A 14,476-nucleotide genomic window follows, 5' to 3' on the forward strand; every position below is an offset into this window, starting at 1 on the left:
TGGCAGTGCCTGAGCGCAGATGATGTAATGTTCAGGAGCCAGGGGTCAAAGGGAAAGAGTTTAGAGGGAAACTGTTCCCTCTTCTTCCTCCCTCACTTCCTCTCTCTTTCTCTTGTTTTCTCTCTCCCTTTCTCTCTCTCTCACACACACTCTCACTCTCTCTTTCTATCTATCTCTATCACACACACACACACACACACACACACACACTCTTTTCTCTCTATTACTCTCTCTCTCTCTCTCTCTCTCTCTCTCTCTCTCTCTCTCTCACACACACACACACACAGACACACACACCATACACACTAAAGGCTGACATCGGCAGGTGAGTCAGCAGAGTTTGGAGAACAAATGGCCTGAAGAACAAACAGCGGAACAGCCATTGACACAGGATAGAGACTCAGGAAAGAGTTTTTCTCCCAGGTCACAGGCTCTCTAATGCTTTGCGTCACGTACATCCTATACCCTCTAAACCACTACCAGAGCCCTCGCACTGTTATTCTGTTATCTGTATATCATCCTACTGTATGGCTCAAGTCCAATCTAATCACTTTATTGTCACCTCACTGTACACGAGTGTACCAGTGAGTGAAATTCTTAGGTGTGTTAAAGTGATAATAAAGAAATAAAAAGCAGCATGTCAAACAGCATATCAACAGGCAATATACACACCAAGACATGTAGACAGGCAATGTGGAGACTGGACATATTGACAAACAGTATGATACACTGGACATATAATAGACATAGGCTATATTAATATACTATATATATATATATATATTTATATATACACTGTATATATAACACATTATGAACACATGGTGCATTTATACACTATTGGCAGATGTAATATATACTCAAACTCAATCAGCATCTCCACTGTACTTGGCAACATGACAGCATGTGTTACTTTGTAGGTTCACTGAGCCTTTGCCAATAGCCTGTCATCTCTTCTGCCCCAAGCAATGACATCTGCATGCCAGATGCCTGTGTCCTGTGTCCTGGCTCTCATGCAGTCTGCTACATTTGACCCCCCTCCCTCCTGCTGCAGTTGAAATGAAGATAATTTAATTAAGTGTGATTACATTAGCATAACGTGTGTAAAATGTAAGGAATTGTGTAAAGAGTTTGATCAAATCAACTGAGACAAGATGGAAGTGTTACCTAACCTAATTTTCACTTTACATGGTTTGACACATTGTAATGTCACCTTGGTAACATGGGCAATGTGCACTTACAAGATGAAATGTAAGAGATGAAAGAACCACATCTGCCAGTACTGGTGGATCCTGGATGATCAATGGAATACCTGGATATTGATATTGCAACAGCCTATTTATTTTTAACACTAGAAACCTGGATTGACTCATTGAATTCTGAGTGGGACGCGCGGCCTACCAGTTAGTTAAAGTTAATAAGAAACAAAGCAAGTTAAACCTGTAAAGCCAATAGTATGAATTCGAGCTTTGTATTTTTGCTTGGAGTTCAAGATACTGAGAGAAGAACCAATTGACACGCCTGCACATTTTACTTTTACAGTTGATTTCGCCACTCCCCCTTTTCATTCTGAATGGAACATCCTGAATGGTCTTCTTCGCTTGCACTCGTTTCGAATAGGCGAAGTGAGAGCAGCACAGGGGGGAACTATACGACACGGGGAATAATTAGATGAAGTTTTAAAGTTACTAACGAACTGTTTGGGACTCAAAACTGCGCACGTTGTGCTCATTTCAGCAGAGACAATTTAAGAAGCGTATTATTTGAGACGTTTGTTGTTTGAGACGATAGTTGTCTCCAACTTAATCTGGGGGAACAAACAAACGTGGCTTGAAATAAATCGGGACTCCTATATTTGGGAATGCTTCCTCATTCTGGCCATAAAGGTAAGTTGAGATAAAGGTGGATTTAGCTAAAGTAGGCTATACATTTTAATATATTTTATAGTTTACAAAGCAAATGGACATTTATGGAAAGTAGCTTTACTTATAGTAAACTGTGTTCATTGTCTTGAGTGTCTTCCCACACCATGATATCGACCGGATCCTCACATCTGAGAATACGTATTGGCAAGAATAATGATTAATGAGATATAGGGACTATGGTTAAAGAATTAATGAGACAATAACGAGACATTATTATTGAACTGGTTTCTATTAACTGTCCCTGACTCCTCTGAATGTCTTCAACCTGATTTATACCATACGTCCTTTTGAATTGTGTCAGGAGAGCAGAGACTGACAGCCTGTCCTGTAACTTCAGCCAAGAAGTCATGTTGTACGGGACACAGCCTGAATGGAAAGTGTTGCTGCTGTTTATGCTTCTGTGGGACTGCTTCTCTGCTCAGGGACTGAAGCCCACGAGATGGCCACTATATAACCAAAAACCCCTGCTGCTGGCCTGGAATGCTCCAACAGAGGACTGTGCCCCACGTCATGGCATTCACTTCCAATTGGAGCAGTTCCAGATTGTGGCCTCCCCCAATGAGGGCTTTGTGAAACAAAATGTCACCATCTTTTATATGGACCGTCTAGGATTGTACCCCTACTATGATACTGATGGTACACCGGTGAATGGTGGACTGCCCCAGGTCGCTAGTCTCGCTCAGCACCTGGAGAAAATGCCGGAGGGTGTCCAGAGGTATATACGTGAACCAGGGGCTAAGGGCCTGGCCATCATAGACTGGGAAGAGTGGCGTCCACTCTGGATCCGGAACTGGGATACCAAGGATGTGTACCGCAACCGGTCCAGGCTGCTGGTGGCCCAGAAGAACCCAATGTGGCCCCAGGAGAAGGTCGCCAAGGTGGCCCAACAGGAGTTCGAGATGTCGGCCAGAAACTTCATGCTGGAGACCCTGAAGAGGGCCAAGAGTCTGAGGCCCAACCAGCTGTGGGGGTTCTACTTGTTCCCCGACTGCTATAACCACGACTACAGGAACACCCTGGAGAACTACACGGGCCGCTGCCCCGACGTGGAGGTGACCAGGAACGAGCAGCTGAAGTGGCTGTGGACTGAGAGCACGGCGCTCTTCCCCTCGGTGTACATGGGTCCCGTGCTGCGCTCCTCGCCCTCCGGGCGCCAGTTTGTCCGGAACCGCGTAAAGGAAGGGATGCGTCTGGCTTCGGCGGGGGACGGGCTGGCGCGTCCTGTCTTTGTGTACGCCCGGCCTACTTATACCAACACCCTGGAGCTGATGACAGAGGTGAGGGAGGCCTCTCGCTCCGCGCGGTTTACATTTATTTACACTTGACTGAATGCACCGAATTATTGAATTGTTCACGTTAATCGTTATTTGAATCAATGATTATTAGGTTGAAAGCAATATCAAAAAACAGCAGCTGGATGTTTTCAAGGCTCCAGCAGTAGAATGCAGATGTATGAGCCAATGATCTATATTGTGTAGAATGTGGAGTAAGTGTATAGCTATAGTATCCTGCTATTTATTTTTGCGTCCCATATATTTCCTGTGTGTGTGTATGTTTGTGTGTGTGTGCGCTAGATTCACCGATAAAGTTCTCGCTCTTTGACCATGACCCTTTCCCTCGCTTATCTGTAACCACAGCCCTTTCCTTTTCCATTAGCAGACCCCTCAAAACTTGTGGGTACATTGTGTGTGTGTGTGAGAGAGAGAAAGAGAGAGAGAGCAGGATGGGTGTTGTTCAGTTCACAATAATCTCTGACACCCTACTGAGTATTTCCTGACGAGAGAATGTGCAGAGATAAGCGCTGGTAACTTGAAGTACCTACAAGTACAGAACAGAGTCTGGGACCGCGGCCCACTGACCTGATCTCTCACAGGACAGTTCATGTACTGTGCATTGCTGTACATCATATCTGCTCTGCTTCCCATGGATAATACGGTTTGTATTTTGTCATTTATCTGCAGATGGACTTGGTTTCCACCATTGGGGAGAGTGTGGCTTTGGGAGCAGCTGGCATCATCCTCTGGGGAGACTCCACATATGCAAGCAGCAAAGCAAGTGTCTCAACTCTTTTAAATCACACCACATTATGGAAGTTACTGACTGAGGACTGAAAATGGCTTCATGCCACTGATTTATCACCTCACATGATCTGTTTGACAATCATAATGCTCTTGTTACAACATCACACTTAGTCTACCAGCTGGTATTGTGCCTGGGCGTAGCATCACAACATTACTACCCTGTGGTGATTCACATTGATTCACAGTGTGATTCAACATGACAACGAATCTGTGTGTGTTTTAACCCCAGGCCAGCTGCTCCAGCCTGAATGATTATCTGCGGGGTCCGCTAGGCCAGTATCTGCTCAACGTGTCCACGGCAGCGGAGCTCTGTAGTCAGACGCTGTGCGGCTCCCAGGGCCGTTGTCTGCGCCGACACCCGGACACCAACGCCTACCTGCACCTCAGTCCTCTCACACACCGCATCAGCAGCCAGGGAGGCAGGCTGAAGGTCACTGGCCAGCTCGGGGAAACGGAGAGGGTGGGCTTTCACGTGGACTTTCAGTGTCAGTGCTACCGCGGGTTCCAAGGCGAGGACTGTGGCCAGACGGACCCCCTGCAGCAGAGGGGGACGGCACCTCAAGTGGTGGCTTCATGGGTGCACTCTGTGCTCTTGTTACTTGTTCTTTTCTTCCTCTGATTACACACACACACACACACACACACACACGCACACACACACACGCACAATGCATTTGGGCAAATGTATTTATTGTGCCCCAGATCACTGTAAATTTGGTAAATCTAGGATAAGAATTTGAATTTAGGAGAAACACTGTGGAACTTGTTAGTATTGTTTGTTTGTTTTTCCTACTGTGGAGGGCTTGCTGGAAATACCTTTGTTTACATTGCTCTCTCTCTCTCTCATTCTTCTCCCTCCCGATGTCACACTCTCTTTCTCAAGGCGTCAGTTGACCATGACCTCCATGTTGGGGTGTCTTGGTGTAGATTAAGTGTTTGTAATATACACATTACAACACCACACATGACTGCTTTGTACTGTGTTTATTTTATTTTAAAGATGTGCCCATGGTGTGTGTGTGTGTGCGCTTGTGTGTGTGTGCGCGCGTGTGCCTGTGTGTGTGTGTGTGTGTGTGTGTGGGGGGGGGGTTGAAATGGGACAGATGCACTTGATTCTACGAATATTATTGGACATTGCCTCATCTCCGAGCCTCTTTCAGACATCTCTTCTTTATTGACGTAAGTAGGTAGTTATGTGAATTCATATAAATGTGTTGGTTGCTATCTGTGGCCTCAATAAGACTACTATGTTTGCATCAGCATTTTTTTGTAATAGTGTATCCTGTATCAACAACATGACCAGCACTTTGAACTGGGAACATTTTCATTTTTTGTGTTTTTTCTATTTTTATTTTTACATGGTTGAAAAGGAAAATGATGGCCACCTGTTGTCATACACATTTCTCTTGCTGTCATTTACACCATGGCTCTATTAGCTATGGATTAGATGGAATTTATTGACAAGGAATTAAACTTGAGTGGTTTGTTTTTTCATGCATTAACATTTAAAACTGACCTTATGATATATTTACAGTATAATTTCATTTCAAACCCTTATTTATACACTGAGGTTTCCCTCATATACAGCAATGAATTTACACAGACCCAAATCAACAAAACAAATGCAATGTACAGTAATAATAATGATTAAAAACAGTTACATATTGAAGAACATAGGTCTAGAGCCATGGACTCAAACTCCCTGACTGTATCATGCACCAGAATTGACAATAGATAATGTACATTATACATTGCTAAATGCATTACATATATATTACAAGTGATACAAAAACAGCTTCTGCACAGTATTGTGTTTAATTTCTAATGACTGGTCCATCACTCCCTATTACGTTACCTGTTTGTATTGTAAGCTGCTTCAGTAACACTACAGACAGTGTGCTGTACTTGGCCTATTTGGACTAGTTTGCGACACGATCCTGGCTCAACCCACCCCCCTCTCTGGTCCTCATATAAGTGTGGGGTGTTGGGAGCCAGAAGTTATTTTTGACCCTTTCAAGTCTTTAGTAGGACTTTCAAGGGAGCAGACACATTGGACCAGCATTTGGGAGTGCGTGTTTATCATTCAGTACAACAGGTCCCCAGATGTTGGACTATTGCTTCTCCATCCAATGAGACTCAAACTGACTAAAGAGGATATAACACCTAAGTTAATTGACTTTAAAAGCCATGGCCATTGCTTCATCTGTCGCACATTGAGTTTAACACCATCTATACTATGATTATAATTATATCCACAGACATATTGAACCCCCTGGCTGAAGGCACAGTCAGAAAAATACATTTTACTTTGCACAGTAGGACTACCTTGAATGTAACCTTATGTACTACAATTTCAAGGAGGGATTGAAAAGGGAACAGTGTACTGTCTCTTTAAGAAATCACAACCGTGACTGCATCGCCTGCCTTCCTGATTGGCTGCTGGCTTCACCGGGACTGTTTCTTCCTCTTTTCTGGATTATGATCATGGGACAACAATCTTCCATTCCAGAGTCAGTTGAATGCAAACTCAGCTATACTCTAACTTTTTTCTTTGCCCTCGAGCTAATATGGGTAAGTACAAACAATTTCCTAGATGGGGGTCTGTAAATGTTGCAACTGTAGGCTTATTAGGATATTTACAAGGATATTTCTTGTAACCCATGTACAATGAAAGGGACAAATGGAGCACTACTGGATCTGGATCTTTCTGTTGTTCAGCATAGCTCAAAAATAATTGCATTAACTTTTGACAAAATCAAAAAGTGCGTTTGACACTAAACCTGTTTTGAGACTGAAAATAGTCTTGAGATGGTTAGTTATGTATCTCCTTCTTAACTCGTGATGATTTACCACTTCCTCAATAAAAAAAATAAAAAACACGAACAGAAACTGCAATTCAAAACATAAAAATGTCCTCTCTCCTTCTGCAGGTATGAGATGCATTTTCCCTGTGGTGCTACTGTGCTTGAACATGGCCAGTCGTGTTGTTGGTGTGCAGCATGGGGCTCCCAACCTATTCACCCAAGTGCCTTTCCTCACTGTGTGGAATGCGCCCACAGCTCTCTGTCAGTCTCGCTATGGCGTTGACCTGGATCTGGGGGTGTTCAATATAGTCCAAAACCAGGATCAACACTTCATGGGTGACAACATGACAATCTTTTACAAGGACAAACTGGGTCTGTACCCCAGGTACGTCGGTGGACAGGCTGTCTGTGGTGGCGTTCCCCAGAACGGCAGTCTGAGAGAGCACCTCAGGAACGCTGCTGAGGACATCCGGGCGGACATCCCGGACAGGGACTTCCACGGGCTGGCGGTGGTCGACTGGGAGGAATGGAGGCCTCTGTGGGAACGAAACTGGGACAGCAAGGCGGTGTACTGGGAAGCCTCCAGGGAGCTGGTGAAGGCCAAGCACCCAGACTGGAGCCCCGCCCAGGTGGAGGTGGTGGCACGGAGGGAGTTTGAGGAGGCCGGGCGCTTGTTCATGGAGAACACCCTGAGGTTGGGCCAGAAGGAAAGGCCTGGAGGACTCTGGGGTTTTTATGGTTTACCCCTCTGTTATAATTACTACAAAAACGACAGTAACTACACAGGGGAGTGCCCTCAGACGGAGGTCAAGAGGAACAATGAGTTGTTCTGGCTGTGGAACGTCTCCTCTGTGCTGTACCCCGATATATATCTGGACATGGAAATGCGTGGGCTTGGCAAGGAAATCGTTTACTACACTCGACACCGTGTCCTGGAGGCCATGAGGGTGGCTGCTCAGGCCACCCCTGCCCCGCCCCCTGTCATCGTGTACGCTCGTTTCGTCTACACGTTCTCTCTGGAGTTCCTTTCCCAGGCAGGTGGCCCACTAGGGTTGTCTCAGTGTCGTAGAATCAGTCTTGAGACTGCTTGTGTGTATCTTATCTGACCCTAATGCATTTTAACCTTGTACATTACAAACAGGAGGACCTGGTTCACACAATTGGAGAGAGTGCTGCGTTAGGATCTGCAGGGATCGTGTTGTGGGGAGACTCCATGTATTCCAAATCTAAGGTACAATGACTATACTTTTGCAGATTTGTTAAAAATGTGGGCAACACTTTAGAATAACCCTTGTTAATAAACCATTTATAAAGCATATGTTCATAGTCTGTTAAACATTTACAAATCATTATTACATTTATAAATATTAGTAAGCTATTTATAATATAAATGAGTAATGTATTTATATTATGTTTCAAATTATTTTCTAATGTTTATAAGATCATTTATAAGGTATGTGATAATGGTCTGCTCACATTTAATAAATCATTTATAGATGACTAATCAACCAGTTTTAAATGGTTTACTAGGTATTTGATAATGGCCTGCTCACCATTTATGGGTCAATATGAATAACAATGCATTGCAAATATTAATATAGGTCTTTAGAAAGCATGTATTAATCATTAGTAAAGTGTTTTGCAAGGATTGATCTATCGCACTGTATACTACTGAGCATTGTTACTGGATGGAGCCAATGAGGTCTGGATTATACTGATTCTGGTCTGTTTTGTTTCCAGGTATCTTGTGAAACAGTGAAAGCCTACATTGATGAAACCCTGGGTAAGTACCTGGTGAATGTGACCGCTGCAGCCACGCTGTGCAGCAGGACGCTGTGCTCCTCTCAGGGAAGATGCCGCAGGAAAGACCCAGGCTCCCGGGCCTACCTCCACCTGGACCCCTCGGCCTGGACTGTGGTGGGAGAGAAGAGGCCCCAGGGGGGGCAGGACTACCGGATCCTGGGACAACTGAGGCCACGTGAGGCCGTCTACATGGAGGAGCAGTTTCAATGCCAGTGCTACCCTGGCTGGGGTGGTAGGCGCTGCTCCAAAGCCTTGTAAGGCTGAGAGACACTGTTCATCTAAGGAGGAGGCATCTGTTACAGTGCGGATTCAACTGTGAATTCACTGTGAAACTGACATCTGTTATCTTAAAAAAGTTTCAGCCAGCGCTGAGCTGAAGTGATCCACTTTCATTTAGGCTGTGTTGGCTAATTTTGGCTGCACTGTCACTAAAAATAAACTTTCCAAACTAGTATTTTCTATTTTGATTTACTCAAACAATAGTTTATTGTCTCTGGTTTCTAGTTTTACTAAGTGTGAAACACTTAGAGCTGCAGTCCATGCTGCAAAGGTGCTACATACAGTAAATAAAGGTGGTTATTATTATTATTATTATTACTACTACTACAGTCAGATAGACATGTATTACAGATACAAAGATCAACACAAGAAGATGTACATACATGGAATACATGTTCCACAGCAGCACATTAATATTCCATGTTACGTTTTAGTATACAAAAAATATCCAAGTCAGGAAGTACTTCACCTTAGGTTTGCTCACAATGTGTGTGGGAGTAGAGCTACCCCCATATCCTGATTGCATTTAGTGCAATATTCCATCAGAAGATGGCAGATAGGTGAATAAATTATTAACTAAATTATATTATGTTTAACTAAATAAAGCTAAAATCGACAAATCCTGCTCAATAAATGATATGTACCCGTAGATTTGTGAAGAATACAACCCAAATGCCTTTTAAACCTTTCTTGATGTTTACATTAGATTTGAGCTGATCAAATGAGTCATGGATTGTTTGTTCAATGTGTGTTTTACTGTCCCCCACAATAAAATGAAAATGAAACAGTCACTGTCCCTTCATTCATTCGTCCGTTGGTCTGTCACACAAGATGCACCAGAGCCCGTCACTGAAGGTACCAAGTTCAGTTCAGGTTTCACATTGCCAATACACACTGGCAGTTGCAAACAAGATGGTTCTTATTTAGGTAGTTTGATAATGTTGGATATACGTACTGTATTACACTAGACTAGTGAATAGTGTATGGCTAGGTCACGTACAATATGTGTCCAACCGTCATACTGTTTGTCATGCTGTCTGTGTCATATGTAGCAGCAAATTACTTGTGTCTGCCTCAGATGTCAATAAAGGTAATAGTTGAATTTAAGTGATGTGTCAAAGTGGTTTTTATTTGGGCCTACCTGCTACAACATGACTACAGCGCTACAGAAAACAATCTGTCTGGTTTCTCTTGTTTATGAATTGTCTGTCTATTCCCAATATGTTGATGCTATCAGATAGGAGTGCTTGCCAAAACCTACCCGCCCAATTGATCACAGTATTATCAGCAGAATGAAGCTACAAACAAAACCTTAACCTTTTACACTTACTTCCATTGCTTCATTGCCACAAAGGGGTGATGCATCCTTCCTGATGAACAACATGTTTGTTAAAATAAACTACACTAAACTGTCCACCAGTGTCTGGTTAAAATGAATCCATGACTGGTCAAAAACTTTGAACAGCTACTCTTGATCAAGGTGGTGTATGGTGTCGAGGTTTACTATAGCAGGTTCTTGGCCACTAGGTGGTGGTATGGACTTATTAAAATGGAAGAATTACCAGGGTTTTTGTCTGCATTTGACAGCATTGATATAAAGCAGTTGTCTTAGGAGTCGAGTGTCCCTACACTTGACATGATTGGGCTGAAGGACATTTTTATACCTCAATTTTAAACTGCATATAATGCCAGTTCTTATCTGCAGAGCAAGGTCAACAGCCAACAGGCACAGAGAGGATCATAGTGAACGAGCTTAGGAACACAAGGTGACCTTGATGACCTTGATTGATTTACAAGCAGCATGAACGCCACTCGCTTATCTGATGGCTGCAGCTCCAAACTGATGTGGTTTGGCTGTAATTCCCCAGGCTGGTCCGAGACAGGGAGGACTGGAGGACCAGACTCCCAGAAGGCCTTGCTGCTGTTTCCTACTTATCGCCGCTCGCTGAATTGTGTGGAAATGAAGAACAGATATGAGATATTTTGGCAAGCAGAGGAGAGATATCCAAAGGCGGGTGTTACCATATCACAGTTTCATTTCTGGGTTTACTGGCAGGGGACAAAATTGTAAGAATTTGATTTGATCTTATAATCACATGATCATAAGGGGAATCTACTGGATATTTCATATATGTGGGCTAGACATGGTTTTCCGCATTTGTCAAGTTATACCTTTCAGGCGGATTGATGTCCAACCATCTCTCAGCCTGATCAGATTTGTTTCTTTCCATTCCTTAGGAGTGTAAAATCAATTATTTGTTATGTGTTCCTTTTAAAAGGCATGAAATATGGTGAAATTGAGGGGAATTGCAAGAGGTTCATATAATCAGAGGTTCATATAATCAGATTTCCTCATGTGATTTCCTTACATCAGAATGTTAGCCAGGTTGCTGTTACGTCAGGGTCCACACTGCATTGTGGGAAAAATATGAGTGTACCAGCAGTCCAATACCAACAGCAGGCCATCACTGCTATTTCACAGGAGAGGCCCTTCTTCTATTGAAAATACATGGAAAAAGGGAGGAATATTCTCTTAACAGATAACTAAGATATTTTGTTCCTTACTCTCTATACTAAGTCTACAGGATGAGATGGAGCTGACCTGCAGACATGCTGAGGTAGATAAGCTATAACAGGAGCTCACCACTGTGAGTGTTTATTATCTGTCTTGTGTTGGGATCACAACTCCCCAAGCAAGAGGCCCCCTCTCTCTCTTCCTCTAACCTCTGCTCCAGCGGCCCCTCCATCTCTATCCTCTCATCTCGTTTCTTCATTTTGGCGTTTCGCTCTGTCACCCCTCCGTGGTCACGCCTCCCACTCCCCTGCCGCTTGCTCCAGAGATCGTCGTCTCGGTCGCTCTTGGCTTAATAAGCGGTTCGTCATGCTCTCCGTGTCCTTCAAAAGAGTCAAGACTGATCAGGATTCACAGAGCTCTAACCAAATGTATTAGTACATGTTCAACTGTACATCGGTAAGCCAATACTTTGTTGATTGACTATTAGACACTCACCATGGAGATTTACTAATGAAGAGATTAGGGGATCTGTTGCAGCTAGACATGCCAGCAATTGAATCTACTGTCCAAAACTACCATATCAATATCAATATCAATATATATATATATATATCCTGTCCTACACTATTGGATGAAGTGATTAATCAGGTCTGCCTGACTGCAGCACAATGATCAGGCACACCTGAATAATCATTTCATCCAATAGTGTGAGACAGGAAAAGTCTAATTTCAGGAAGTACTGGAGTTGTGCATATAGTGAATAGTACCTGTTGTATGGACCGGCCAATCAGGAGGGTGAAGGGTCACGGGGAAGAGAGGGAGAGTGGTTGTGGAGAGGGAGAGCGTGTTGGGGAAGGGAAGTGAGATGGTTAACGTAGTTGAAAGCTTGAAAATAGTAGAACATTAGAAAACGCAACAAACGTCTTCTATTGAAACAGTCTTATTGTTTACCTAATAGCACATTATTCGTTGGCGTAAGCTGTAAGTGTGGAACTGGTTGATGTAACGGCTAGATTTTTCCGTGTCATTCTCCGGTTCACTCTAACTGTCGTTAGCCAGCTAGTTCGCTAAGCTAGCTGAGGGAGTAGCCTGGTTAGCTAATTCAGTGACCTACGCAGCTACTGAAAAGAAGACTTCGCATGGGACACGGACCCCAGATAGCGGTTTGAGTCACCAGGGTTTGCTCAAACTTCCTCTGGCAACTTTGGAGTCTCACGCTGGAAGAAGTCTGAAGTAACAAGTTTCGTCTGTTTCTGTAGTAACAAGTTTCGTCTGTTTCTGTCTCGTCTAGCCCGCACGTGTGCTGCGCCATGATCTTGATTCCTCATTCCTCACTGAGTAGGCCTGCTGTCCTATTGTCTCTCAAGAGCGAAGACAACATATATTTTGGACACAAATCAGGCCTGCAACGAGGGGTCTTATTTATTCATTTATTTTTTGCTTGAAAGATATATACCGGCTTTAGTTGAGTTTGTGGGTTGCATATAACGTGATTTGAATTGGAATATTGCAATTTGGTTTACATAGTATTATTGAGCCCAATATTGGACTGTATTATCTATAGCAAGCATTCCCAAACTGCGAGGCGGGCCTCCCCTGGGGGGCCCCAAATAAATTCAGTGGAGGCGCGGAGGGATGGTTAGAAATAAATAAAGGAAAAATATGTTTTTTATTTTTTAAATGTCTATGATTTTTATGTATTAAACGTGATTTTAAAAGGTCAGACGATCAAAATAAATAATAGGAGAGATGTATACTAAATTTATGGATAGTGCAGAGAGCCTCCCCCCGCAGGCATGAATGTATTGTGCGAAAACGTCATAACGTTAACTAGCAACAGGTGCCACTGAGCTAACTTAGCTGTGTAACGTTATGGGCTAGATAACGCTGCCTTGCAAAATGGACAGATTTGGGGGGTTGGGGGGGCGCGGGTGTGTCACTGTTTTCAGAGGGGAGGCCCACATTGATGGAGTTTGGGAACCCATGATCTATAGTATTGCATCCTAAGAGCAACTGTATTGGGGAGTTTATTGTTTTTTTTTCTTCTTTTTTTTCTGAATACTAACTAAATATTTTTTATTTATAACTCTCTTAACTGAATACTCTTTTAATATGAATTGGTAAAATTAGGGAGCCCAAACTAGCATATATATATATATACACACATACAAACATGGACAAAATTGTTGGTACTCTTCCGTTAAAGAAAGAAAAACCCACAATGGTCACTGAAATAACTTGAAACTGATATATATATGCAATGTGTATATAAATGCACGCACACACACACACACACACACACACACACACACACACACACACACACACACACACACACACACACACACACACACATTAACATGTAACATGTCCCCGTCTAAATGCAGTGATATACACACTGCTGCTACTGTGGTCAGATGTGGCTGGGATGGTTGTGTTCAGGACGGTCATCACATCTCCATGACGTACATGAAATCAGGAAAGAGGCATATCGAGAGAGAGAGAGAGAGAGAGAGTGAGAGAGTGAGAGAAATAGAGCTACATAATGAAAAAAAGAGGCGCGAGAGAGGTCATGGCGTCCTATTTCTCATAGACTGGGCTGTGATTGCACTCACTTCACTAAATGGCCATTTATCTAACAGACCCAGAGTGGCAGACAGACCCTGTCCCACCTTTGAACATGTCATATCTAAAGGTGGATGCTCCTTGTATGGAGATATTCCATCTCTGTATTCATGTTGGATGAATGTATACCATATAAAATCTCGGGTGTGATGTGTGAGCTGACAGTCACTCCGTGTGTTCATGGAGGGGTAGGTCATGTGGCCGTGTCTTCATATTTGCGCCTGTGTGTATATGTGTGTTCGGGATTTGCTCTCTCTGCTAAATGTGTCCTGATGAGAGTTGACCTGACAGACTGTCACATGTGACTTGTCCTGCAATGGGCAGCTCTGTTCCCCATCCTCCATCCCGCCAGCCCCTATTAGAGCTCAGAGAAAACAATTCTACAGGACACAACACACACACACACACACACACACACACACACACACACACACACACACACTA

At 43.4% G+C, this 14,476-nt stretch overlaps 1 protein-coding gene across 1 annotated transcript; it reads left to right on the top strand.

Annotated features, from left to right (window-relative positions):
- The first annotated feature begins 1,832 nt into the window (after positions 1–1,832).
- LOC311327634 (uncharacterized protein) lies at positions 1,833–9,154 on the top strand. The gene is made up of 8 exons (XM_084460720.1): positions 1,833–1,886; positions 2,227–3,202; positions 3,887–3,976; positions 4,236–4,607; positions 6,538–6,577; positions 6,937–7,844; positions 7,952–8,041; positions 8,551–9,154. Exons 2-8 carry the CDS (start codon positions 2,273–2,275, stop codon positions 8,869–8,871), a joined length of 2,751 nt encoding a protein of 916 aa, XP_084316846.1. The 5' UTR covers positions 1,833–1,886; positions 2,227–2,272; the 3' UTR covers positions 8,872–9,154.
- Positions 9,155–14,476: the final 5,322 nt, after the last annotated feature.

The sequence above is a fragment of the Borostomias antarcticus genome, assembly GCF_949987555.1.
Source record: "Borostomias antarcticus genome assembly, chromosome: 33".
Classification (NCBI taxonomy): Eukaryota; Metazoa; Chordata; class Actinopteri; order Stomiiformes; family Stomiidae; genus Borostomias; species Borostomias antarcticus.